Raw genomic sequence first — 25,714 nt, 5'->3', positions numbered from 1 at the left:
AACGTAAACAGATGAGAAAGAAAACACACATGTACAGTACTTTTAGATCTGCGTGCGTTCGGTGTTAAAGAGACAGCAGCCTAATAAACGCGCTGCCTGTCATTAATGCTAATCAAGTAACAAAAGAAAATCATTCACTGATCTTGACTGAATATCTTTAATAATTTTAATTAAATATAAATTAATTAATCTATATTATATTTATGAAAAGAAAACTATGCAGTGTTTTTAAACTTTTAAATTACAATTTCTGTTCCTGAAATTAGGTTGTTTTATTTATTTATGCTATTGCTAATTGATGTGTTTTTTTCCTGTTTTATTACTGACTGTTTACTTGTCTTTAACACTTTAATATTTGAAATTTATAGCTAGTTGTTTTTGCTGTGATATTTGTTTTAAAAGCATAGGCAAAAGTTCCTCTTGTAAGTGATCTGTAGGCTGCTGGTTTTTGCTCATATTATTCAGCTGCAACAGAATGCTTGCAAAAAGACAGAATAAATGTTTGACATCTAAATGTTTGACATCATTTTTTTATATTGGACTTTTTATCTAAACTAGATTCTTATCTAAACTAGGAATCGATAAGAATCGGGATCGATAAAATTCAAACGATACCCAACCCTAATCAATATTCATCTATACATGCGAGTTTGTAAGTGCATAATTTAAGTTCATCTTGGTCTATGACAACAGTCACACACACACAAAAAAAAAAAACCTAGTTCCCTGCAGGTGTATACTAACCTCCCAACCGCTTCTTCTCATGCCGAGTTTGTTCTTCTCTGTTGAGCACATGGAAAGCACGAGGTGGACCATTAGGAAAGAGAGGGGGAAACTTCTCGGACTCCAGTTGCTGCTGAATGCGATGAAACTCACTTCTACTCGCAGGCACTAGGAGGAAAAAGAAAAACTATATTAACATTTCATAATAGTCACGTTTATAAACAACTTTTTACTTTTCATTTACTTTCAGTGTCAATGACAATCATTCTAACATGCTGACTTGCAGCTCATGAAACATTTTTTATTATTACCACAGTTGAAAACAGCTGTGCTGCTTAATATTTGAGTAAACCATGACAAATGTTAGATTCTTTGAATAGAAAGTTCAAAAGAACAGCATTTATTTGAACAACATTTATTACAAAAGATGCTGTAATGTTATAAATGACTTTACTGTGACTTTTGATCAATTTAATGCATCCATGCTGAATAAACATTTTATTTAAAAAGTAACATCTTCTCAAAGATGTAAGATGTTCAAATCACTCACTGATCTCTCCTCTCCACTGCCAAGTCATTCTGCGCTGACAGTTTGCACCAGGTTTATTAAAATCACAGGCGGCACAGGTCGCCTCATCCACCATGGCAGAGGGCTAGAAGAAAAACAGATGGAGAGAAAGAGATAATTTGCCTTATTTGATTCATAAACAGCTAAACGAGACAAACTAGAATTTCTCTAATCATGTCATTATAATTAAATCAACACCTTTACAACCTATCCAAGATGAGAACTGTACTGTACCTGTAGTCTGTTGGTAAGGATGATGTTGGGGTACATGGCCCCCACATCCAGATGGTAAATAAGAGGACACTCGATTCTATTGGGCACTTCCTTTAGAGAGATAAGCTTCCTCTTGATTTCATCACACACCTAAAACAGGTAAAAATCACATGACAACTGTAGAATAACTTGGAAACATATACGCATGCTAATGATAATTTATAAAATAGGCATCATGTCTTGAGTGTCCAAAGGCACAAAATGTCATACTGAACATTAAACGCATGACACCGACTGACCTCATTAAAGTTGGTGACCTGCTCAAGGGGAATCTTCTCCTCTTCCTCACTTGCATGACGGAGAGTACGCTCCACCCTCTGAATCAAGAAGTCAAATGCTGCTGGATTCTGTCAGAACAAGAATCATTATGAATAATTATGTAGATACAGCACAAATAAACAGCTCAATGCTGTGTGCTTGGTTAAAGATGAAGTCCTAGTTACCATTTTAAAGCGGCAGGGGATATCACTACGAAACACACCAGACTCTAGAGCCTCGACGTGGCCACCAACATAAGTCTCAGAGTCAAGTACATGACCAACATCTGTGAGTTTGCTAAAGACCTGCTCCTGCTTGTTTGGGAAGACAATGTTGGCATGGAAGGCCTGAACCATCAGCAAGGCCTCGCACAGGGTACCAGAGCCTTTCCGCAAAACCTGTTTAAACATTTGTGTGTTGACACACATATAAAGAAACACCATGATGTTACTATTACATCTACAGTTTTGATTCATCTCAGTGTAGTAACAATAAAAATAGAAGATTTAGTGACTACAGACCTCATCGGGTTCCATAGGAATTATAGTGCAGAGGGCAAAAATGAAGGGATGAACATATTTCATGTAAAGGTAGTATGTGGCCACAGCGTCAGACACTGAATAGGTGGCCAGAGTCTGAAAAAAAATAATACAGCACAAAAAGCAAAAGTAAGCACTGTTTTGAATATTTAATAAAATAATACAAATAAATAAAAAACTAGAAATAAATAAATAAAAGATAAATAAAAAAACAAATAAAAAATGAATGATGCACAAACTGATAATAATCACAGCTAATATAAAAGCATATTAAATGTTTCTATAATGCAGCTATGTTAAGCAGGATTTTATACCAATGAGATCTTGTTGGCTACACAATACATTGAAAATGATAACTGATGAGCTAAATGTCTTATTGCAGCTGTTACTGTGTAAGTGAACAGTCATTCGTGTAAATGAGTGAGAGTTGGGAGCTGGAGAGTAAAAGAAGAGCACCTGTGATTCTTCAGTAGCCATACGGCACATCTCCTCTGGGTCCAGCTCTACAGGGTCATAGCCTAACTTAGCTTTCGCTGCAGCCTTGAGGTTATGACTTCCTACAGGCAGGTAACTGTCTCTCTTCACCCACCTGAATAAAGAGAGAGAGAGACACACGGTATATTTACTAATATAAAGTTATACATATGTGACCCTGGACCACAAAACCAGTCATAAGTAGCACAGGTATATTTGTAGCAATAGCCAAAAATTAGGGTAAAATAGGGTAAAAATGATCGATTTTTCTTTTATTCCAAAAATCATTAGGATATTAAGTAAAGATCATGTTCCATTAAGATATTTTGTAAATTTCCAACCGTAAATATATTAAAACTAAATTTTTGATTAGTAACATGCATTGCTAAGAACTTCATATGGACAGCTTTAAAAGCGATTTTCTCAATATTTTGTTTTTTTTCTGCACCCTCAGATTGCAGGTTTTCAAGTAGTTGTATCTCTGATATTTATTCAGCTTTCAGATGATGCACAAATCTCTATTTTGAAAAATGTACACTTATGACTGGTTTTGTGGTCCATGGTCACATATACGAAACGTAAGTAAAGAGTGGGTAATTTTCATTCAGTCCCCTTTAAGAAAACATTTAAGCTGCTCTCACCTGAGGCAGTCCATGTGAATAGCCTGGCTGGCTTTATATTCCCCGATTGTCCTTCTGGAAGCCGATCTCACGATGCATACTTAAGCCAAGCTGGGTCACTCTGGTTTCTACAAATGGCCTGAGGACACAGAGACACAAATCAACCATGAGCACATGCTATTGGATAAACACGTGTGAAGAAAACACCACTCGTCAACACAAGTAAATGCCATATAATTACATAAAACATTATATGTAAAAACTATAGTATGAGATAGTTTAACACAAATCATGTCCCACCAGTCAAAGAAATCTCCATTGTAAGTGACAAAAATGTTCGGCTTGGTCTCATGGATGTGTTCAAACCATCTCTGAATAAGAGAGGCCTGCAAGCAGACAGAAATGGTCAGAAATATGGAAGGCTCATTTACAAACTACAGAAAATGGGTTAAACAACTTGACAATATCAACTATTTAATTGTGGCACTCAGTAACAGTCTCATAAACAATGCACATCATATACTGTTCAATTTTACCTCATCAGGTTCATTAAATACAGTGAAGGGGCCCTCATATTCAGGTTTTGGGGTGAACTCAAAGTCCTCAATGTCTTCAGAGACTACTTCTCTGTTTGTGATGAGGAAGCCCTGTGGAAAAAAAAAAAAAAGTACACAAAAATACATTAAAACCATGCCAAGTATTAAACCCATCAAAGAGGCCAACAAACTAAATTTAACCACAGCATGGATAAAACAGCTATGCAATATAAATGACTGACATTTCAGAAAGGTAATTGCGCAAAAGACATTACCTGCCCATCTATCATGTATGATAGCATCATAATCTGGTCTGTTTCAGCATCAGGAAACTTCAGTGGGAGTTTAGTGGTCTCAATATCAAAAGCCAACACTACAGGATCCTTAGACAGGCAGAGAAAAATTACAGCAATGATTCAGTGATTCTTCATATTTCATGCATAAAGCTGAACGACATTATCAAAACAATCTTGATAACCAGAGATAGTCTAAAACAAAACTCTTCGGCATCTACATTCAAGACAAGGTTTGTTAAGATTCTTACAGGTCTTTCCACAAGATCATCCCTGCGCACAATCTCAGGAGGATAGGCACTTCCTCTGTACCGCACATTGTACCAGTGAGCCTGTCAGAAAACAGAGCGCACAATCAAGGTCTCATTTGAATATGAAACATACCTGATAATCAGTCATGTAGCTTCTATGGCCCTCTATTGTTTCTTTACCACATGAATCTTCAGGTCAATAGAAACGCGGACATGATAAGGCACGTCATATTCCCGCATGTCTACGATGTTGTCAAGCTGCTCAGTAATTTTCTTCCAAGTGCCATCCTCATCCTCTGTCACTACGCTCCCACCAACCAAAGCACTGTAACACAGTGTTAGAATAAGTGCCTTATTCTATTTACAGGACCAAATAACAATGGTGAATAGTGTCAAGTGCATTAAATGAGAAAGTCTTTTCTTTTAAACTGTTCTTAAAGTTTAACTTATTTTCAAAATCTTTGTTGCCAAAGTGTGAATACCTGGATAACATGCTGGTATAGGCATCATTGGACTTCTCTCTCTCTCTGTTCTTGCGGACAGCAGGTGAGATCTCCCTTTTCACTTTAACAAGGTCATCCACCGTGTTAAAAGAGAGTTTGATGTAATTCCTCTTCAGGCCCACCAGGTGATTAGGCTTTAAAAGACACACAGCAATCAAATGATTGACATTATAAAGCAGAAATGCCCCCACTTTTTACTACAAAGGGTCAGAAATAAAACATGGGCCGAATGTTGCATTACATCCAACAGCATTATATTAATATGTAAAAATTAAACTTTGGCATATGCTCCAGTGGAATGATTTGTTTCTTCTATTTTTTCACCTCTTGGTGATATGACATGGCAGAACAAATCAAAGATCATCATGGGTCAACTTTGGCCAACTAGCCCTGGTTTGGGCTTCTCTTGGTTGTACAGTAAAAACAGAGAGGATCAATAAATTAACAAAATTAAAGGTAAACACTGATAAAGATTTATGGTTCATACTGAACTCATATTTTGACATAAATCAATCAGGCAAGCAAGTCAGAATATTTACCTAACGCAGTGTTTCCAAACCACTGTGTCGCGGTACACTAGTGCCATGGACAATTATCAAAATCTTCCTATCTCTGTTATATTTCATTATTATTATTTTAAATCAGTGCTATTGGTCATCGTTATGTCTGTTTGTGGGTTTTACAAATATTTAACCAATGAAAAGCATTCAAAAGGGCTTGTGACTAAACCTCGTAATGCCATTGGATCCTCAAATCATCAGTCAAACCTCAAAACTCCACCCAGCCTCCATTCAGAATGAAGTGCCGGGACACGCAGTTTGAAGAAGACGTCTACTTCTTGGGTAAATAAAGAACTGATGTTTGAATAAGTATGGCGTTTTCTTTACCCAAGAAACACTATCGATAAAGGCTAATGTTTTTGTGTGTTTGAAGAGCAGAGAAGAGTCTTAGCATTTGCCGTCTAGTTGTAGCCAATATACTTTTGTAAGTTTTAAATATCCTGTGCATAGCAGTTCACCTTTTATATCATGAGATTCTGGCCAAATTTATTAAACAACAAGAAAAACTGAACGTTCATAATTACAATAAACTATATAACCGGTACATTGATGAAAATGTAATTTATTGCCTCAGATGAAGCCGTTCTAATGACGGACAAAATACATACCTCCGTCATTTGCTCGTCAAAAACCTTGTTAACTCCATTTGAGCATGATTTTCAGAAAGTGTCAGAAACTCTGACGAAGCATTGTTTAATTATTGGAAAAAAAAACCTTTCCCCCTTTCTATCTTTTTTTTTTTTTTTAAGTACTTAGTGGTGTGCTGTGGGATTTTTTACTTATCAAAACTTATCAAAAGTTGGGAAAAAAGGTTGGGAAACATTGACCTAATGTATGACAGAACTTTACTCACCAGATCTAAGTCTTCCTTTGGGACAACTTCAAGCTTTGCCACTTTTCCCTGGAACTTCTTTGACAGGAAGGAAATAACCTCTCTTTCACAGTTCTTTAAAAAACACAAAAAGTATATCATTCAATCCATCCAACCCAAAGTGTTTTCATTCAGTGCAAAAGCTTTAAACTCACCTTTTTAGTGGCTATGTAGAAATACGGCTTATAGGGAAGAGCGATCTGTGAGGGACACATACACAAAAAGCTGAAACTTACAACATCAGGGCCTATGTCAACATAAGATATTCTTTATCCTGCTCTGTGTCAATGTGATTCAGGATAAAATACACTACCGTTCAAAAGTTTGGAAGTCAGTAACTTTATAAAAAAAAAAAATGAATACTTTCATTTAGCAAGGACGCATAAAATTGATCAAAACTCAAAAGTGACGTAAAGGCATCAAAAGTGAAGAAAAGACATTTATAAAGTTACAAAAGAATTCTATTTCAAATAAATGCTGTTCTTTTGAACTTTTCTATTCATCAAAAAAAGCCCTCATGGTTTCCACAAAAATATTAAGCAGCACAAGATTTTTCAACATTGATAATAATACAAAATGTTTCTTGTGCAGCAAATCAGCATATTAGAATGATTTCTGAAGGATCATGTGTTACTGAAGACTGGAATAATGATGCTGAAAATTTCACAATATTACTGCGTTTAGTGTATTTTTGATCAAATAAATGCAGACTTGGTGAGCATAAGAGACATCTTTCAAAAACATAAAAAATCTTCCAGATCCCAAACATTTGTAATTTTACAACATGGAGTAAATTTTAGTATTTGGTTTGGAATAAATAAATATTCATATTTGCAGAATGTTGTAATATGACACCTTGAATCTGTTTCCATCCTCCTGTATGAAGTAATAGTCCACAGCACTGATCATCCGCTTGTCATCATCCAGAATCTCAGTCTGAGAAGAAATAAATTGTTTAATGTTTAAAACCCTTCATAATATTTGGCTAGATTATCAGAAAGCAAAGTTTACTGCCAATCTAAATCCTGTGTTGACTGTCTGACATTCATTCTTACCGGGTGCATGTTGATCAGCCATCCCGTTTTCTCCCCAGGTTCCTTCATCCGTTCGAAGCCAAAGCGCTCGTCCATCCCATCAGTGAACTGACTGCGCTCCAGCCGCTTGACGGCGGACAAAGCTGATGCATCATCCCTAAAAAGCAACAGAAAACTTACTGCAACAAGATTCAACAGCCATTTTGACAACTGTAAAAACTGCTAAATATTTTCTTTAATTCTTGCATAATCATGTTACATTCAGTTTTTATGACTTCATATTAATTGACATTGCATGAATTTGTAATAAAAACAATTTGTAATACACAAATTATTACTGTTAACTAAACTGCTAAAAAAACCTTTTTTTTGTTTATTGTAATAAAGCGGAAAAATTAAATATAAATATTAGATGGAAAACTTTAAATGAAACTTATTTTTAACTAAAAAAAAGTTTAGGTTGAAGTACTAAAGTTACTAACTGAAATAAAACTAAAACGGACTAAAAAAATGTATTAAAACTATATAGATTAAAAAAAGTAATAATAAAAATGACAAAAGCACATACCAAAATTACTAAAATAAATACATTTTAATTAAACTGGAAATATACTAAATAAAAGCTAAATCAATATATTAATAAAAACTATAATAGTATATAACTAACTCTAAAATAACAACATTAGGACAATTTCACTGCAAAAAAAAGCTATTAAAAATGTTGACAAACAATTTTGACCATTTATCTGGCTATAATATACATATAAATATACAGATTTATCCTAAAATCTTTGTTAAAGAAATATGTTTATTTGTCAACAACCCAAACACTGTCTGCACTACCAAACTGTACCACATATGGACCTTACTTGATAACCTAGAAATATCAAAGTCATTAATTCATTTGCTTTTACACTAAATTAACATTAAAGGGGTCATATGATGCGATTTCAAGTTTTCCTTTCTCTTTGGAGTGTTACAAGCTGATTGTGCATAGATAAGATCCCTGAAGTTGCAAAGACTAAAGTCTCAAAACCAAAGAGATATTCTTTATCAAAGTTAAGACTCTAACACGCCCCCCTAAAACGGCTCGTTCTAACACGCCCCCACATATCTACCTCACTATGTGGAAATATTTGCATAATGTGGCCCAAATGTGCACGCAAAGAAAGAAGGCGTGGTTTCAGTAACCGCAGTTAGTGTTGAAGCAGCCATGTCAGGGAGAAGCTGTGTGTTTCTAGGCGAAAGCAAAAGCACAAAAGCACTCAACATATTCTGTTACACCAAATACACAAAATAATGATCTTTAAAAAAGCATCATATGACCCCTTTAAACTACATAGGCTGAAATATGTCAACATTATGAACTTACTGCTGGTTGTCCTGATCTCCACCACCTCGGTCTGCTTTATATCGCCCACTGTTTTGTAAAACCATAGCTGACGAGAATCTGCAAGACTCAAATCAGTCCCTAAATAGAGGAGAACTAGTTAGTTAACAGCTTTACTGTACACAACTCGACGGGTCCCCTGTCTTCACACACTTTCAACGCGAGTTAATATTAGACTTGCTGCTCGCATGAATATCACTAATATCCTACCAACAACGATGAAACATCATATCTCCTTATACATTTTCATACAATTCGCGTTGTTACTGGTACATAGAATGCTACTGTAAATATATATATATATATATATATATATTTCCGTTGCTCACACTGTGCCTCCACCATAGAAATTTGGCGCGTTTTGTGTTGTTGTTGCCGCGAGCTCCAGTCACCTTCCTGCTTCGCTCCCGCCCCTCAAAACGTCAACCAATGAAAATGCAACCTCACGCGTACGTTACCACGTATGCTCTACGTTTACTTAATTTTATTTTTATTTGAGCACATCTAAGAATAAAAAAACTACGCTTTGGTAATAAAACGAAATTGTGATAAATAAAAATATGTGCAATTCATTTAGGTGTTTTTATGTTGTTGATGACGTCTAGTGCGCTCTCCTCCATTCAAAGCAAGCCGCGAGTCTGCGCATGTCAGGTAATCTCGTCTCCTCCCTCGACGCTTAGATCAGAAAAGCTGAAAGAGATGCAAATCTTATTTATATATATATTTCATAATATTATTTCTTTCTATCGACGCGTTGAAGTTTGATATTTCTCGTTCTTTTTATATTACGATTTCTATTAAACTTTTAGAGGATTACAAGCCGTGGCATATGATCATATACAGTTATAGCTAGTAAACAATCATCATCTTTTGGGCAATAGGATTCAGATGAACCAGAAACGAACCAAACAGTCAAACAGCTTGGAAACAAATTAGATTTTTTTTCGTTCTAAACTTGGTCCTTCGGCTGGACTCAACCTTGTTAGATGTGAACTGGATGCCATGGTTTCCTGAAGCCATGTCTTGTAAATCCAAAGTGGCTCCCAGTGTTGATTTTGACCACAGCTGCTCTGACAGTGTTGAGTATTTGACACTCAACTTCGGGCCTTTTGAGACCGTCCACCGCTGGAGGAGGCTGCCACCATGTGATGAGTTTGTGGGTGCAAGGTACACTGTTTATTTATTCTTTACAACAGTTGTTCTCCATTTTTTAGCTAGATGATTTCAATAGTAAAAGCTGAGTTTTGTTTCTTGCAGGCGTAGCAAACACACTGTTGTGGCATACAGAGATGCCATCTACGTCTTTGGAGGAGACAATGGGTGAGCATTTGTTTTCCCTTACTTTTCTTACACTCTAAAACGCACAGAAGGATCTCATATGTGTGATTATTTCTTCCAGCAAGAACATGCTTAATGACTTGTTGCGGTTTGACGTGAAGGACTGCTCATGGTGTCGGTGAGTGTTGTATGATAGTCGCAAGGTTAATGTGCTTAAACTTGTTTTATGTAGCCTCTTATATCGATTTATGTCATTAAATAGGGCATTTACTACTGGCACCCCACCAGCGCCAAGATACCACCACTCTGCTGTTGTGTATGGAAGCAGCATGTTTGTGTTTGGTAGGTTTTTAGTGTGCCTTTCAATGTCGTGTTTTTCTTTCCTGTGTGTGTAATGTTTTTCTGCTTGTATTTTAGGTGGCTACACTGGAGACATCTATTCAAACTCTAACTTGAAAAACAAAAATGATCTATTTGAGTACAAGTTTGCCACCGGGCAGTGGACAGAATGGAAGGTGGAGGGACGGTAAACCATATTGATTCTCAGAATTGTGTTATAGCCTGTCTTGACACACAATTTTGTTTTTAATGCTTTTTTCTTTTTTGTATTTTATGTTCCAGTCTGGTTGCCAGATCAGCTCATGGAGCGACGGTCTATAATGACAAACTGTGGATTTTTGCTGGATATGATGGGAATGCCAGGCAAGTGTATTAATCCTATCTTTACACAGCTTTGAATGGCAAATATAAATATGTTGTAACGTTAACAATTCTATTTCAACATAAAACTAAGGGATTTTTTGAAATGTTATTCTATGAACCCTTTTTTGTTTTTTTAACAGGCTAAATGACATGTGGACCATCAGTCTTCAGGATCGTGAGCAGGCATACTGGGAAGAGGTGACTATGTTTGCATAAGTTTCATTCAAAAACAGGATTGTCTAATTATTACACCAATTTTCACATGCATGAATGATTCTGAAGACATTATTTTATGCCTAACCCTGATATCAATCGTAGAATTATGGCCAGTAACAGAAGAAAATGCAAACAAGACCCAGATGTTTTCTGCTAAATCTGTAGGTGTCAGCATCCAAACAGCAACAGAAAAGGACAGATTTTGTAAAGTTGTTTGACATTAACTGCATTATTTGAACATTTCTTAAAAACTATTCATGATGGAAAGTTTTTATTGACATTTTTGAACTCCTTATAATCAAATTAGGTAATATTATGCCTTTTTTGCAAATCAACATTTTTTTTTTCAAGATGCAGGGCTGTTACTTTTACGTAAGGGTTTGTGTTCACCTTAAAGGGGACCTATTATGCCAAAATCACTTTAATAAGGTGTTTGAACACAGTTGTGTGGCCGCAGTGTGTGAAAACAACCAGCCTATAATGGTACAAATCCACCCACACATTTTTTATAATCCCAATAAATCATTAACAGTCTCTCAGAACATACACAATAACTTCATTCCCTGCCAGTGAACATATACCATGTTGGACTGTTTCTGATTTACCGTTTTCTTTGTTTCCTTTAGATTGAACAAAGCGGTGAAATCCCACCTTCCTGTTGTAACTTCCCAGTAGCTGTATGTCAGGATAAGATGTTTGTCTTCTCCGGCCAAAGTGGAGCCAAGATCACCAACAACCTCTTTCAGTTTGAATTCAAAGGCCACATGTGAGCATGGGAGAGAGGACATTGATAAATATAATTTTATGTGTAATATGCACACAAATTTGGATGATGTCAAGTCACATTTATTTTGATAGCGCTTTATACAATACAGATGGTTTCAAAGAAGCTTCACAGTAATAAACATAAAAAATAAAGTAATTGTGGAAGCGTTCATCAATCATGAACTAATGTCAGTTTCACCTATAATGCAGCTCTGCTGAAGACAGCAGTGTCATTATTCAGCTCAGTTCAGTTTCATGTTACATAAAGAGGAACGATACATTTTTTGAAATTAATTAGCCATGTGTTTTTTCTTCAGATGGACCCGTATTCCAACTGAGCACTTACTGCGTGGCTCCCCTCCGCCCCCTCAGAGACGCTATGGACACACCATGGTGGCGTTTGACCGTCACCTGTATGTGTTTGGAGGGGCGGCAGACAACACTTTACCCAATGAACTGCACTGCTATGATGTGGACTCACAGACATGGGAGGTCATTCAGCCCAGCACGGACAGCGAGGTATAAGAGAATAGAATACAGAAGAATTTGACACCAGTTAACATAATTACAACAAATCTATTAATACCCATTGAAAATAAATGTTTGATAACATACATCACATTTCAAAAGTTTGAGGTCAGTAAGATTTTTTTTTTGAATGGACTACTTTTATTCAGCAATTAGCCTATGCATTAAATTGACAGTGACCGTAAAGGCATTTAGAATGGTACAAATATTTTTTTTCATAATATTGTTCATCAGAGAATGCTGAAAAAATATATTGTTTGTAACCATATGAAACGCATGCAGTTTAATTAATTCAGATTGTATATGAAATACATCTGAACAGTTATAGCTTTGGCAGTACCAATAAATTCATAACAACATCATAAGCATTCATGACCTAACTGCGGATGTTTTAATTTTGAGTTAAGTTTCCCTGTAGTTTGGCGGAAAAAGGGTTTACCTTTTGGTTTGTGGTGTGTAATCTATAATTTTGAACTGTCATGCTAACTTCTCTCAGATGCCAAGTGGGAGGCTGTTCCATGCAGCGGCTGTTATCCATGATGCCATGTACATCTTTGGGGGGACCGTGGACAATAATGTGCGCAGTGGAGAAATGTACAGATTTCAGGTAAGGGCTTGACCACCAGAAATACATCTGCTTCATCTAATGCAACTGATTAATACTGAATAATACTATATTATTCTAACTGGTCTTTGCTTTATTACCTTTTGTCCTAGTTTTCTTGTTATCCAAAGTGCACACTTCATGAGGACTATGGCAAACTGTGGGAAAACCGTCAGTTCTGTGATGTAGAGTTTATCTTGGGAGAGGTTAGTTTGTCCTGGAAAAACATATCTGATACACACTGTCATTCTAAATAATTGGGCTACATTTTAGTGTTAGCAATAAATCGCCTTTTCGAAACTGTTTCTGTTTACAGAGGGAGGAGAAGGTCCTGGGTCATATTGCCATTGTAACAGCTCGCTGTAAGTGGCTCCGTAAGAAGATTCTACAGGCAAGAGATCGACAGAAACAGGTCCATTTCATTTTCATTTCTATTTTTGATTGTAGGTATACATGCATTTAAAGGTGCACAATTATAATAAAAGGCATAATTTTTAGGCAAAAATTAGAAATAAAATATGTACACATTTACCCTAATGTCAAATTCTGTGGTTTGTGCCATTATTTATTTTAATAAATATTATTGTGTTTATTACATATATATTGTTTTTATAGATCGTTTTATAGATTTGTTTTTATATGTTTAACTTGCACTATTATTATTTGCATTGTTTATTTTTTAAATTCTAAATATTCTTTCATTAGAATAAGGAATGCAAATTCCTGGCCAAAACAGTTTCCGTTTGGCTAATCAGAATGTAAACTTTTTTGTAGAAGAGTAAACTGGAATGCAATGAGGAGAGTGAAGAGTCTGGCTCAGGCAGTCAGAAGGACAGCTCTGGAAGGTCCTCAAGGGGTCCTCCTTTATTGGAAGTGTCAATCAGAGAGGCAGACGCGCAACCATTTGAGGTTTTAATGCAGTTCCTGTACACTGATAAGATACAGTACCCACGTAGAGGTAAGTTACACTGAACACCTGTTTATCTTCAGATGTATGGAAGCTTCTTTCTGCCACAAAAAAGTAAAAAAAGCTATTGCAACATATCTCACAATTCTGACTTTTATATGTTTAGATTTCACAATTTGGACTTTTCAGAGTTGCAAAATACAAAATTCATAATTGCAAGATATAAGCTAGCAATTATGAGAGTCATGAGATATAAACTCACAATTGTGAGATAAAAGTTTTCAATTCCATTTTCAATTTTTTTTTTTAGACTGTGGCGGAAACGGGCTTCCTTAGGTCTTCTGTAATCTTCTTTATGCACCAAGAGCTTGTAACACTCCAAAGAGAAAGGAAAAATTGAAATAGCATCATATGACCCCTTTAATAAAAGGCATAGAGTGTGTCTCAGGGCACTATTTTAATTCTTCCTGTCTCTCAAAAGGTCATGTCCAGGATGTGCTGTTGATCATGGACGTTTATAAACTCGCTCTGAGTTTTAAACTGTCCAGACTGGAGCAGCTCTGTGTGCAGTACATTGAGGCATCGGTCGATCTGCAGAATGTCCTCAGTGTGTGTGAAAACGCAAACAAACTTCAGCTGGACCAGCTCAAGGTAAAGTTGAAGTAACACACACCTGATCACAGAAAATGTCCTTGTCAGAAAGTCAGATTCTCTTCTGTATCTCTATTTATTTCCACCCCCAGGAACACTGCCTGAACTTTGTGGTGAAGGAGAGTCACTTCAACCAGGTGATCATGACCAAAGAGTTTGAGCACCTGTCCACTCCGCTAATCGTGGAGATAGTGAGACGCAAACAGCAGCCTCCTCCCAGAGTCTATTCGGATCAGCCGGTGGATATAGGTAATAATAACCACATTGTCTTTTTGTCCTTTCTCTGTAAGCACTCAAGCTTTCAGGACAGATCCAAAATAGGGGATATAGCTCCAAAAAATTATTTTGTTTCAGGCACGTCTCTGGTACAGGACATGAAGGCTTGTCTGGAGGGGGCGGGCCATGAGTTCTGTGACATCATCCTTTTGCTAGATGGTCATCCGCGCCCTGCACATAAGGCCATACTTGCTGCTCGCTCCAGGTAATGACGATAGTCACCAGGGCCTCGACAAAGAATCGCTTTGCATTTAAAGTATTAAAGGGATAGTTCATCCAAAAATGAGGTTCAACCAAACAGTTAGCAGTAGCTATTGACTTCCACAGTATTTTCTTTTTTCCATACTATATTTTTAAGTTTAATGAATCAGGTAAATCATGGTATAGTATTATAGTACATGTTAATGTTTTGAATTGGTTTATATTTTTATATTTTCCAAGTTTAGTAATTTTGTCTGTTTTTTGTCAGTTTTATGTAATTTTTTATTTTCAGTTTTAGATTAGTTACAGTTTAAGTTTTAGTCATTTTAGTACTTCAGTTTAAACTGAATGAAAATATACTGAAATATTTAGTACAAGCGAAAATGATTTTTATTTTATTTACATTTTTAACTTTGACTATGAATAATTTACCAGTTGATTGCTGCCTCAATTCTTTGACAGTTATTTTGAGGCCATGTTCCGCTCCTTCATGCCAGAGGACGGGCAGGTGAACATTTCAATAGGTGAGATGGTTCCTAGTACACAGGCCTTTGAGTCCATGCTGCGCTACATTTATTATGGGGACGTCAACATGCCTCCAGAGGACTCCCTGTATCCTTTTTACTGCTTCATGTGCCCCAATTTTGTATTGTATGCAATCTTTATTTCTGGTTGCATGCACAATACGTTGTATTGCTTTGGATCCCCTTTTATTATTACTATTAATATCACATATTTGAACAAATGTCACATCAAATATTTGGACAAAACTCATCCCACATGCAAGAGACTTGATCGGTGCCTCAAATAGTGTAGCTGTTAATGAGAGATGTGCTGTTACTTTACGATCAGCAATTTTTCTTTGGGGGATGATAAAACAGATGGAAGAAATCCATAGTTTTAAATGGAAGTGACCTGAGCTTTATCAATTTTTTTAATTATTTTTATGTCCTTAACTAGCGTACAGATACCTGTTTGCAGCACCTTATTACTATGGTTTCTCCAACAACAGACTTCAGGCCTACTGCAAGCAAAATCTGGAGATGAACGTTACTGTAGAAAATGTCTTGCAGGTACTTGCTCACATTCCATCTCTTGCTCACCAATGGATCCTCTGTAGTGAATGGGTGCTGTTAGAATGAGAGTCCAAAAAGCTGAAAAAAAAAAAAACATAATCCACAAGTAATCTGCACGACTCCAGTCCATCAATTAATGTCTTGTGAAGCCAAAAGCTGTGTTTGTAAGAAACAAATCCATCTTTACAGTAATTTAACTTTTTAACTGCTTTTTTCCAGTGGAAAACGTCATTTAATCTGAATCAGGAGAGAAATATACACAGATTTGTATTGTTAACTAGTATAAACAGTCCTGAACAATTCAAATATGTTGGTAGAATTTGTAGATGGACAACAGGAGATGAATTTTTTGTTTTTTTACTGATGGAAGGGATATTATGGATTATGTCCATCATATATTAAATGCTGTTCTTTTTAACTTTCTGTTCATCAAATAATCCTGTATCAGGGTTTCCACAAAAATATTAAGCAAAACTGTTTTCAACTTTGATGATAAGAAATGTTTCTTGAGCAGCAAATCATCATATTAGAATGATTTCTGAAGGATCATGTGACACTGAAGACGAGTAATGATGCTAAAAATTCAGCAATGTAATAAATTACATTTTAAAATGCATTAAAATGTAAAACATCTATTTTAAATTGCAACCATATTTCACAAAATAACTTTACTGTATTTTTGTAAAATGTTGAATCCTATCAACTTTTGAACTGTACTGAATATCATAACATTTGATGATCAAAAACAGCAGTCACATGCTATCATCCTTTCTTCATCCTTAGATCTTGGAAGCGGCTGATAAGACTCAAGCTCTGGATATGAAGAAACACTGCCTGCATATTATTGTCCATCAGTTCACCAAGGTGGGTGTGCTATTGACCACAGCTCTGAGCGTGTGCTGGCTGCCTCGCCACGGCTAAAAACACGTCACCAAGACATTCAGTGCGACATGGATAACCTCTACAAGCTATTAAATGTATACAATACTGCATTCATAAAGGCTTTTTATTATGTAAGACTTGGGTGTTTGATATGCATTTAGGCCTATTCAATAGAATAAATTAACTTCAGTATGTGTAAATTGTCCCACTTTTGGTTACACCAAACAATTCTAGTATGTTTAAATGCCAGTGAGTGCCTTTTGTGAACATAATTCCCCAAACACATTTGACATTCCGGTCTATTTGGTCCTGTTAGCTTATCAGTTTCTTTTTGGCTGTTTATTTGCGGTCTCTTGCATGGCCTGTGTTGTTTACCATTTATTTCTTTGGTTCTCCTTCCTTCCCTGAAGGTGTCCAAGCTCCCCAACCTGCGATCGCTCAGCCAACCGCTGCTGTTGGACATCATTGACTCGCTGGCATCCCACATATCAGACAAACAGTGCACTGAGATGAGCTCTGATATATAGTCTCTCCTCCCCTTTCATGCCCCATCCCATCCCTTATGGACTTTTTCATTTACGCTTCCGCTCCATTTCCTTCCCTTTTCATCCAGCACCTCCTCCCAGCCCATATAATCCTGCCTCACACCCCTCCTCCATGAGATTGGGTCCTGTTTGCTGCTTCACGTTCCCCTAGATTTTATTTACCAAATTGTGTATGAGAGATATGCTGGATGATCATAAAATTTCTAAAAGTTAGACTCACATTTACATTTATTTTAATGTGCATATATTTTGGACAAATACCTTTATTTGGTAGAGCACATCAAATCAGTCGACGGCCAACAATGTTGTTTAATTAGACATATAACTATGTATCCCACATAAATTAAGCTTTGAAAAAACACTCCCGTTAGGGTTAATCTCACAAAAAAATGTCCAGGTCATTTTTCATTTCAAAATTCAAAGGAAAAAAATATATATATATTGCATAATGAAAATGAACCCATTTTAGGGCCCCCGTATTTCTTTTTTGCCTTTTTTTATGACAGTTATGAAAATTTTCCTTCTAAATTACTATAATGAGTCCAGATGTTTTACTTTGAATAATTCTTTCGATATTCTTCAGTGGTTGATTTCATTAGATTCTGGTAAAAAAAACACACATATATATATATATATATATATATATATATATACACATAAAGACATAAGGACATAAATACACAACACAGACCAGACAAGACTAAAAATTTCAATCTTAGATTTTATAGATGCTGTAAGTTTTTCCATATTGCAATGTGTTATTAGAAGATTAAACCAGAGGTTTGTCGATAACTTTGTTCTGTCTTTCCAATGAACTAAGATTGTATTTTTAGCTGTAGTTAGTGTACGGAGAGAGTTCTACTCTTTAAACAACTTGTGCTTTTTATCCAGTAAGAAAAGTGTAAGGTTTTGGAGAAGAGTTCATGAAGCAAAATGTCTAAAATCACATACAGCACCTTTAATGAAACGATTATTCAAATAGTATGCGTAATACTTCACTAAAAAGTCAAAATCATTGATGTCCTCAAACAATTTGGAACAAAATATAAACATTATCATCTGAAATGCTGTTTGCTGTCAGTTTAAACGGAACGCCATAAAAGCTGAGCCTGTGACAGGGGTGATGAAAGAAAAATGAAAGGTTTTGGATAGCAGCACAAAGGGGATCAGGAGCTGCAACCGCACCTGGGCATCTCTCAGGCCACACAGCCTCAAAGATCAGACTTTATTATTATCTGGCATTGTTAGTGATTAAACATGTCTCGGAATATTAGCATAATTTTAGAGTTGACTGAAGAGGCCCTTTCACACTAACTAGTTTTACTGTTTTGTTTTCATCAGAAGGTTAGGGTTAAATTAAAGGAATAGTTCACAAAAAAATGAAAATTTGCTGAAAATTCAGGCTGTCAAAGATGTTGAGTTTGTTTCTTCATCAGAACAGGTTTGGAGAAATGTAGCATTATATCACTTGCTTACCAATGGATCCTCTGCAGTGAATGGGTGCCGTCAGAATCAGTCTAAACAGCTGATTAAAAAAAATCACAATAATCCCCAAGCAATCCATATCACTTCAGTTTATCAATTAATGTCTTGTTAAAAGTGTGTTTAAATAAACAAATGCAAGACATTTTTACTTTAAATGGTTGCTTCTGACCAAAATATGAGTCCAATAATGCTTTCTTCAGTGGAAAAAGTCCATTCCCTGTTGCAAAATCCACCAACAAATTTGTTTAGAACTGTTTTGCTCTGCTTTCACTTGTAAACGGTGCTTGATCTGTGCATATTTCTCTCCTGATTCAGACGAGACCACTTTATGGATATCTATTATGGATAGAGGACTTTTTTTTGGATGAACCTTCCTTTTTGGATTGTAAAACTAATATGCTGATTTGTTACTAAAGAAACTTTTCTTATTATCAATGTTGAATTTGATACATACTTGCTGAAAAAGAGTGTTAATTCTTAAAAATAGGTCATACTGACCCCAAATTTGAATGGTAATGTATGGAATGAGGTTGTGCCACCTTTAAATCTAGCCTATTATACATAAAGAGGAAGATATCCACATTTGGTGTTCAAGGACAAATGGTTGAGGTATGGATGAGCTCAGCTCAGCATAGGACAAGGTGTCCGATTTCCAACCACTGATCTCCGAATATCAGAGGAGCTTCAGAGAAAAAAAACCTGTGGTACATAGTGTTCTCAAATCAAACTATCATTCATTCAGCTGTTACCCTGATACATCCTGAGTTACAGCATCCTAAAACTCTTTAGTATCACTTCTGAGTTATCATCAGCTACAATTAGAAAGGAAAAAGACTCCTTTAACACATTTCACCAGAGGTTTCTTTGAAGCTCTTTCTAATTCCTTCTTTTCTTCTCCCTCAGTCTCAATAAAGTCTTATTGCGCTCTGTTCAGGCTTCCTGCGCAGACTTAAAACTGGACATATCGTATTTCCTCTTTAAAAAGCAGTTATTGTCCTCCGTAAAGATATTCATCAGTTTGAAAAACAGTCCTGCCGTTGTGAAGGGCTGCTGGATTATTCGGCAAGAACAGGTGGGTTTTTATTAAAGCAAAGGAGGAGCCAGACTAGACAAGATGTACGGGTTGAAAATCTCAGATGGACAGACAGACAAAGCAAGAGAACAGACAAGTGTTAACATGGCGCTGTTCACCACTAAGTTTGTCCAGAGAGCTTCGCTCTTTGTGTCCTTCGGAGGTTTAGTCACAACCTTTATTACAACCTTCCTGCCACTATGGAAGACGATGAACTCGGATCTGAATGAGATGGAGAACTGGTATGAGGGTCTCTGGCACATGTGTATCTACACAGAGGAAGTTGGCATTCACTGCAAAGCCTTCGAGTCTTTTTTCAGCCCTTCCACTAGACACTTTAGCTTCACGGGTTCTCATGTGCATTTCCATCGCGACGGGATTCCTCGGTGTGGCGGCTGCTTTTTTCGGACTCCAAGGTGTTGAGATTGGTGCCGCGCGGGAGAGGATGAAGAGGACGCTGCTCATCCTCGGTGGAGTGTTTATCGTTGTGTCGGGGATCACGACCCTTGCACCTGTTTCGCTAATGGCGTACATAATGGTAGTGAAGTTCTGGGATGAGAATCTTCCGGATGTGATGCCCAGATGGGAGTATGGAGAGGCCATGTTTTCTGCCTGGTTTGCTGGACTTCTTTTAGTTGTTGGAGGGGCTTTTCTTTTTGTTGCTGTTTGCATGGGCGATCATGAGGCAAAGCTGCAAAGTAAAATTCTCGCTCGCAATCAAGAACAACGCCCGAGAGCTCAGCATTACAGAAAGACGGAAATCATATAGCTTAGATTTCATCTTAAGGCTGGAAATATTCACTCAGCTTTACTAAACAATCATGCCAGATTTATCATGAAATATCGAATTTGTTTTAATCAGCGTTGCAATTGCATCAGAGGAGTTACTTGCATGGCGATTTTTCATATTTATTCATCCCCTTGAGAGCTAAATTATACTTTTAGTAATGCTTCAGTTCTTTTACATAAGAATCAATCTCTGCGGACTTGAGAGATTTGTGAGCTGTCATCCTAAAGAATACTAAAACTCTCAAAATCTTTTTTGTAAGGGTTGTACGGGATGGCAGCTGATTTATTTGCACTGTTGATGCATTGGACCAAAAACTCAATTAATGTTATGCATGATTTAAAGCATTTGGACAGAATTACTCACATTTTCTGAAGCTGTCAGGAGACTTTCAAAGCCCTCTTTGGAAAAGAAATCAGTGGCATATTGGTATAGATTTAAAAACATTTAAACTAGTATAGTAAAAGTATATATATATTATTTTATTTGTTTTTAATCAGTTTTGTTTTGTTTTATCTTATTTTCTTTTCTTTGTGTGTGCATTATTTGACACTTTTTAACAGTACGTTTTATCAATGGTAGCATTTGTCAATTATGGTTAATGCTGTAATGCACGTTTTTCAAATTGAGAATATAATTTGTGTCTGAATAAATTTGTAATTAAGTTTTTGGGATCTGTATTCTGTGCATAATCATAAAACTGAAATGAACTGAAAACATTTTAATTGTAAAAGATTTGTTCTTAGAGATAATTCACCCAGAAATTACAATTCTGTCATTCCATCTTCTTATGTTTTTCTATTATGTTCCACAGAAAAAAGAAAGTCTTAAGTTTCAGAGCGATGTGAGGATGAATATCCCTAAGCATAATGAAGTCAGTTACTGACTGAGTCCTCTTTTGGAAGGCCAAACAAAGTAGTTTCGCTTTCACAATGAAACACACAGCGCCTTCATGACATGGCGGCGGCAACAACAATACTACAGCGAGAATAAAAGTTACGCCTTCTTTCTTTGTGTGAACATTTGGGCGGCATTATGCAAATCTTCCCACATAGTGACGTAGACATGTGGCGGCGTGTTGGAACGAGCCGTTTTAGGTAGACGTGGTTGACTCTTAACTTTTATAAAGAATATCTCTTTGGATTTGAAACTTTAGTCTTTGCAACTTTACAGATCTTCTTTATACACCAAGAGCTTGTAACACTCCAAAGAGAAAGGAAAAATTGAAATCGCATCATATGACCCCTTTAAGCGCTCAACTGCTGATATGATCCCTTGTTAATATCTGAAAGCACATCTACGTTGCAGAGATAAAGGTGTTAAATTGTGTTAAAAAGTGTGCACTGTCTAGAATCAGACAATGTTCCTTTTTATGTTTTGTATGTTCATTTGATGATGTTCTGTCATCATCAGTCAATTATACTGTTATAAACCTTTTATAAACCATTTTTATAATCCTTTCAAACTTTCTATTTATCAAAAGAACTTGACAAATGTAAAAATGTATCAGTTTTCACAAAAATATTAAGCAGCACAACAACTGTTTACAATGATATGAAATACTTCTTGAGCAGCAAATCAGCAATGATTTCTGAAGGATCATGCGACACTGAAGACTGGAGTAATGATGCTGAAAATTCAGCTTTGTCATTACAAGAATAACTTACATTTTAAAATGTATTAAAATAGAAAAGTTATTTTCAATTCTAATAATATTTCACATTATTACTGTTCTACTGTATTTTTGATCAAATAAATGCAGCCATAAAATGGTGACCATAAAAATATAAAAAACCTTACCGACCCAAACTTTTGAACGGTGGTGTACAGTATATATATTATATATTTGAATTCCTATATTATATTAATAAAATTATATCTAATCTAATGTTATCATAACTGATAGATTTTAAGTTTTATTGTACTCACGTGTTTTTTAAACTCGCCAATATTTCTCACGTTTGCATTTTTAAACAAAAATACTAATCATTTATCACTATCCATCCAGGTACTAACCTTATCAATAAGCAATTGTGTCCTTGAAAATCTAAAGCTATCGATCCTTCCACAGGGGTTAAAACCATCTGGAAAAGCACATCTACAGGAAGAAGCCATTAACATTCATAACACGGAATATGGCTAATTCATAATTCATCAGATCTGTGATCTTCTATATAATATGCTGTGACCTGTATGGCTCTGTGCACTGGGACAGGCCATGTCTGGTGAAGGGAATGAGTGCCTCCTGAAATGATTTATCATGTTTGTCCTTTTATCCTTGAGGTGATGTTTCCTCAGCTCTTCACCTCTAATTTTTGGTGACTTTCCTCCATTGCCAGCAGAGGGCCTCACAAGTAGATGTTCTACCAGGATCTTTGCTTGCTGATGGAGTTGAGTTTGATTGAACCTGCTGGCAGATGCTGCAGAGATGTCAGAAGACAGCAGTAAAAACAGACTGCTGGTGCAAGACTGAATCCCTAATGCATTGGTTGTATCTACTGCTGCTTTAATGCAACAACATACTGTTTTTTTTGCACATAAAGATATCTAAAACTGTTGTTTGCATCTAAGTGGCAAGCACAACTTTAATCAGTGAATCATCATTTCAGGTTTAGTCACAACCTCTCCTGAAATGAAGTGTCCTATTCTCCGATCCGACAGCATATTTAATGAATTTGAAATCAGAGAGGTTCCTCTTTGTGACGAGCACAGCAAAAAGGGCCTCATGACCCTTTCAATAATAATTAGACTGTAAGTGTCGTCAGACATCTTTTTACTCCTTTTTCAAAGGCAGTCATACACACGATGCAGAAAAGATCTAGACGTTTACATTAGGGTTTGTTGTTAAGGTTAGTGCATAGTTGCTAGGTAGATGGTTGCTAGGGTGTTCTGGGTGATTTTTAGCACATTGCTATGTAGTTGTTAGAGTGTTTTGTTAATGCATGGCTATGCAGTTACGTGGGTTTTCTGTTTTTAGTGTGTTGCTAAATAGTTGCTAGAGTGTTCGTAATGTTTTTAGCATGTTGCTGCTGTGTAGTTGTCAGGGTGTTCTGATTGGCTTTTGTATTCCTGTCAACATTTGGGTACTAAAATACGGGAAAGGGGTGGGGGGTATGGGGGGGGAGTCAAAAGTAACATTTAGTAACATAAATATATCTTAGTGTAGGCTATATCTTTAGAGTTTTATAATTCATTATCTTCTTGTTGATCCACCAGTTCACATTTATAACTGCGTGTTTTCTACGTAAAAATAGTTTCAGTTCAAGCGGCATGTGAACCAATCATCTCTTCCTCTTTACTAGTTATAGCATAAATTAACATGAATGAACATCAGAAGGTATCTTGTTTCAACCGCTGAAAGGTATCTTGTTTCAACCACGAAAAGACATCAATACACACCATTTTTCCTCCAAAAATGATCCACCAAAGTCCACAGACATTAATTTAATCTACTGTATGGTTAGTCTGTCGGACAAAATTGGCAAATTCGCTGTTATGATTGTTTGGATCAATCAAACTCCCGGTGAAGGGTGAATACCGGTATAGCGATTGGCCGGTTGCCAATATTGTGATAGTTTTATCTCTATACCGGAATTGCACACAAACTGCATTGCAATCATTTTCCAAATTATCATTTGTGTAGAAAAATTACGAAGTCTGTAAACGGCTGCTAACAGAGGCCAGGGAAGCTGAAGATGGACCCAAAGAGGAGAGAATACTGTAGCAGGCATCGCAGCTCACTGTTCACTATGAGCGAAATATTGGAAGAAAATCCTAAATATTGAATTGGGGGTGGTTTCAATGGAATTTTCTTTTCCTCTTACCTCTGTCTAAGAGTAATGTTTTGAAGCACAGCAGTATCAGAATCGGCCAATTTGCTTGTAAAAAAAAAACTGAAATAGGAATCGGCCATGAAAAATCGTTCTTAGTCCATTGCTACGTAGTAGCTTGGTTGTTAGTATGTAGTATTTAGTATGCTAGGGTGTTCTAAGTTGTTGCATACTGGCCCGAGTCAGAGCCCTTTTTTATTATTCATCAAGTTAAAATCCTCTTAATTACAAAATTGTAGCACACCTATTTTCAACAACAAACTTTTAATTCTTGTACTCTTTGTGCTGTGGACAGGATGGGAAAACCCCCTGCATAACTCAGCGTTACTCAGGGTTAAAGGTTCATTCACATTCCTAAACCTAAGTATGAGCAAAAATAATAGTGATAGTCTTAGCAAGCGCCACTAATGAGCGCTAATGATCTGTAGAAAGATCATCCACAGGGGCAGCATATACAGTAATGCAGCAAGAACCCGAGATTTGATCTGCTTAATCGGCAAATTAGACCCACGATGTAATACATTTGAGAGAGAACAAGTTCAATAAAACTAAGGAGAATAAAAGAGATCATAGGAACAGAGTGATTTAGATAGAGGTCAACCAAAGGAAGCAGACTGATAGGTTGGGGGAGTGACAAAAAGGAGCGACGGAGGTGCAGGAGGGGGTGAAGAGCGAAAGGGAAAGTGGAGCGCTGGGAAAATTCATGCTGTGTTAGCATCCCTGAGCAACTCCATCAATACTGCATACAGCTGAGTTACTGGCAAGAGTCCTGCTGCTGCATCCCCAACCTCCGCCAGAGAGAGAGAGAGAGAGCAGGAGTGAGTAAAAAAGAAAGAAGGGAGTAAAAAGAGAGGGTGTTTATGAAAGCCAAGCACAAAAGCAGAGAGAGAGAGAGAGTAAGAGAGGGCAGTTCTTACAAGCGCCTCTGTTTTCTGGTGTGTGTGTGTGTGTGTGTGTCAGAGATTTGTGGTGGGACTGTGCCTTGATCTTGGGCTACTGCAGTAAAAGAGTGAGGA

The 25,714-nt window shown here is 36.5% G+C and overlaps 3 protein-coding genes across 3 annotated transcripts in view; 2 read left to right on the top strand and 1 right to left on the bottom strand.

Annotated features, from left to right (window-relative positions):
- Nucleotides 1-9,050, bottom strand: part of LOC107704563 (DNA polymerase epsilon catalytic subunit A-like) — a 47,939-nt gene extending 38,889 nt beyond the window's left edge. Inside the window, 20 exon segments of the mRNA XM_016507521.1 lie at nucleotides 745-891; nucleotides 1,274-1,376; nucleotides 1,526-1,654; nucleotides 1,804-1,911; nucleotides 2,008-2,220; nucleotides 2,344-2,457; nucleotides 2,818-2,950; nucleotides 3,477-3,521; nucleotides 3,523-3,594; nucleotides 3,756-3,841; nucleotides 3,992-4,102; nucleotides 4,267-4,374; nucleotides 4,536-4,616; nucleotides 4,716-4,860; nucleotides 5,018-5,172; nucleotides 6,452-6,544; nucleotides 6,625-6,669; nucleotides 7,325-7,405; nucleotides 7,525-7,660; nucleotides 8,876-9,050. Of these exon segments, the coding sequence (XP_016363007.1) occupies nucleotides 745-891; nucleotides 1,274-1,376; nucleotides 1,526-1,654; nucleotides 1,804-1,911; nucleotides 2,008-2,220; nucleotides 2,344-2,457; nucleotides 2,818-2,950; nucleotides 3,477-3,521; nucleotides 3,523-3,594; nucleotides 3,756-3,841; nucleotides 3,992-4,102; nucleotides 4,267-4,374; nucleotides 4,536-4,616; nucleotides 4,716-4,860; nucleotides 5,018-5,172; nucleotides 6,452-6,544; nucleotides 6,625-6,669; nucleotides 7,325-7,405; nucleotides 7,525-7,660; nucleotides 8,876-8,940 (2,170 nt within the window). The 5' untranslated portion in view covers nucleotides 8,941-9,050.
- A 498-nt stretch (nucleotides 9,051-9,548) lies between these two features.
- On the top strand, nucleotides 9,549-17,941 carry LOC107704547 (leucine-zipper-like transcriptional regulator 1). The gene is made up of 20 exons (XM_016507497.1): nucleotides 9,549-10,060; nucleotides 10,151-10,213; nucleotides 10,293-10,349; nucleotides 10,434-10,513; nucleotides 10,589-10,697; nucleotides 10,793-10,873; nucleotides 11,014-11,071; nucleotides 11,716-11,855; nucleotides 12,172-12,373; nucleotides 12,879-12,989; nucleotides 13,100-13,192; nucleotides 13,303-13,398; nucleotides 13,761-13,944; nucleotides 14,375-14,544; nucleotides 14,637-14,793; nucleotides 14,899-15,025; nucleotides 15,484-15,633; nucleotides 15,989-16,094; nucleotides 16,881-16,961; nucleotides 17,390-17,941. The coding sequence occupies exons 1-20, from the start codon at nucleotides 9,891-9,893 to the stop codon at nucleotides 17,504-17,506; spliced, it is 2,352 nt and encodes a 783-aa protein (XP_016362983.1). The 5' UTR covers nucleotides 9,549-9,890; the 3' UTR covers nucleotides 17,507-17,941.
- Nucleotides 17,942-20,165: 2,224 nt separating this feature from the next.
- On the top strand, nucleotides 20,166-20,850 carry LOC107653273 (putative claudin-24). Its single transcript, XM_016439945.1, is given in 2 exon segments — nucleotides 20,166-20,399; nucleotides 20,401-20,850. Coding segments are annotated over 2 exon segments (663 nt in total). The 5' UTR covers nucleotides 20,166-20,186.
- Nucleotides 20,851-25,714: the final 4,864 nt, after the last annotated feature.

Source organism: Sinocyclocheilus anshuiensis, unplaced genomic scaffold (assembly GCF_001515605.1).
Source record: "Sinocyclocheilus anshuiensis isolate Anshui unplaced genomic scaffold, SAMN03320099.WGS_v1.1 scaffold117, whole genome shotgun sequence".
Classification (NCBI taxonomy): domain Eukaryota; kingdom Metazoa; phylum Chordata; class Actinopteri; order Cypriniformes; family Cyprinidae; genus Sinocyclocheilus; species Sinocyclocheilus anshuiensis.
The sequence above is the reverse complement of the archived record's forward strand: the minus strand, read 5'-3'. Positions and strand labels throughout refer to the sequence as shown.

Coding starts and splice junctions, on each gene's coding strand:
- LOC107704547 (XM_016507497.1), top strand. CDS start 9,891: ATGCCATGGTTTCCTGAAGCCATGTCTTGTAAATCCAAAGTGGCTCCC. Junction 10,061..10,150: donor GATGAGTTTGTGGGTGCAAG/GTACACTGTTTA, acceptor TGTTTCTTGCAG/GCGTAGCAAACACACTGTTG. Junction 11,072..11,715: donor AGCAGGCATACTGGGAAGAG/GTGACTATGTTT, acceptor TGTTTCCTTTAG/ATTGAACAAAGCGGTGAAAT.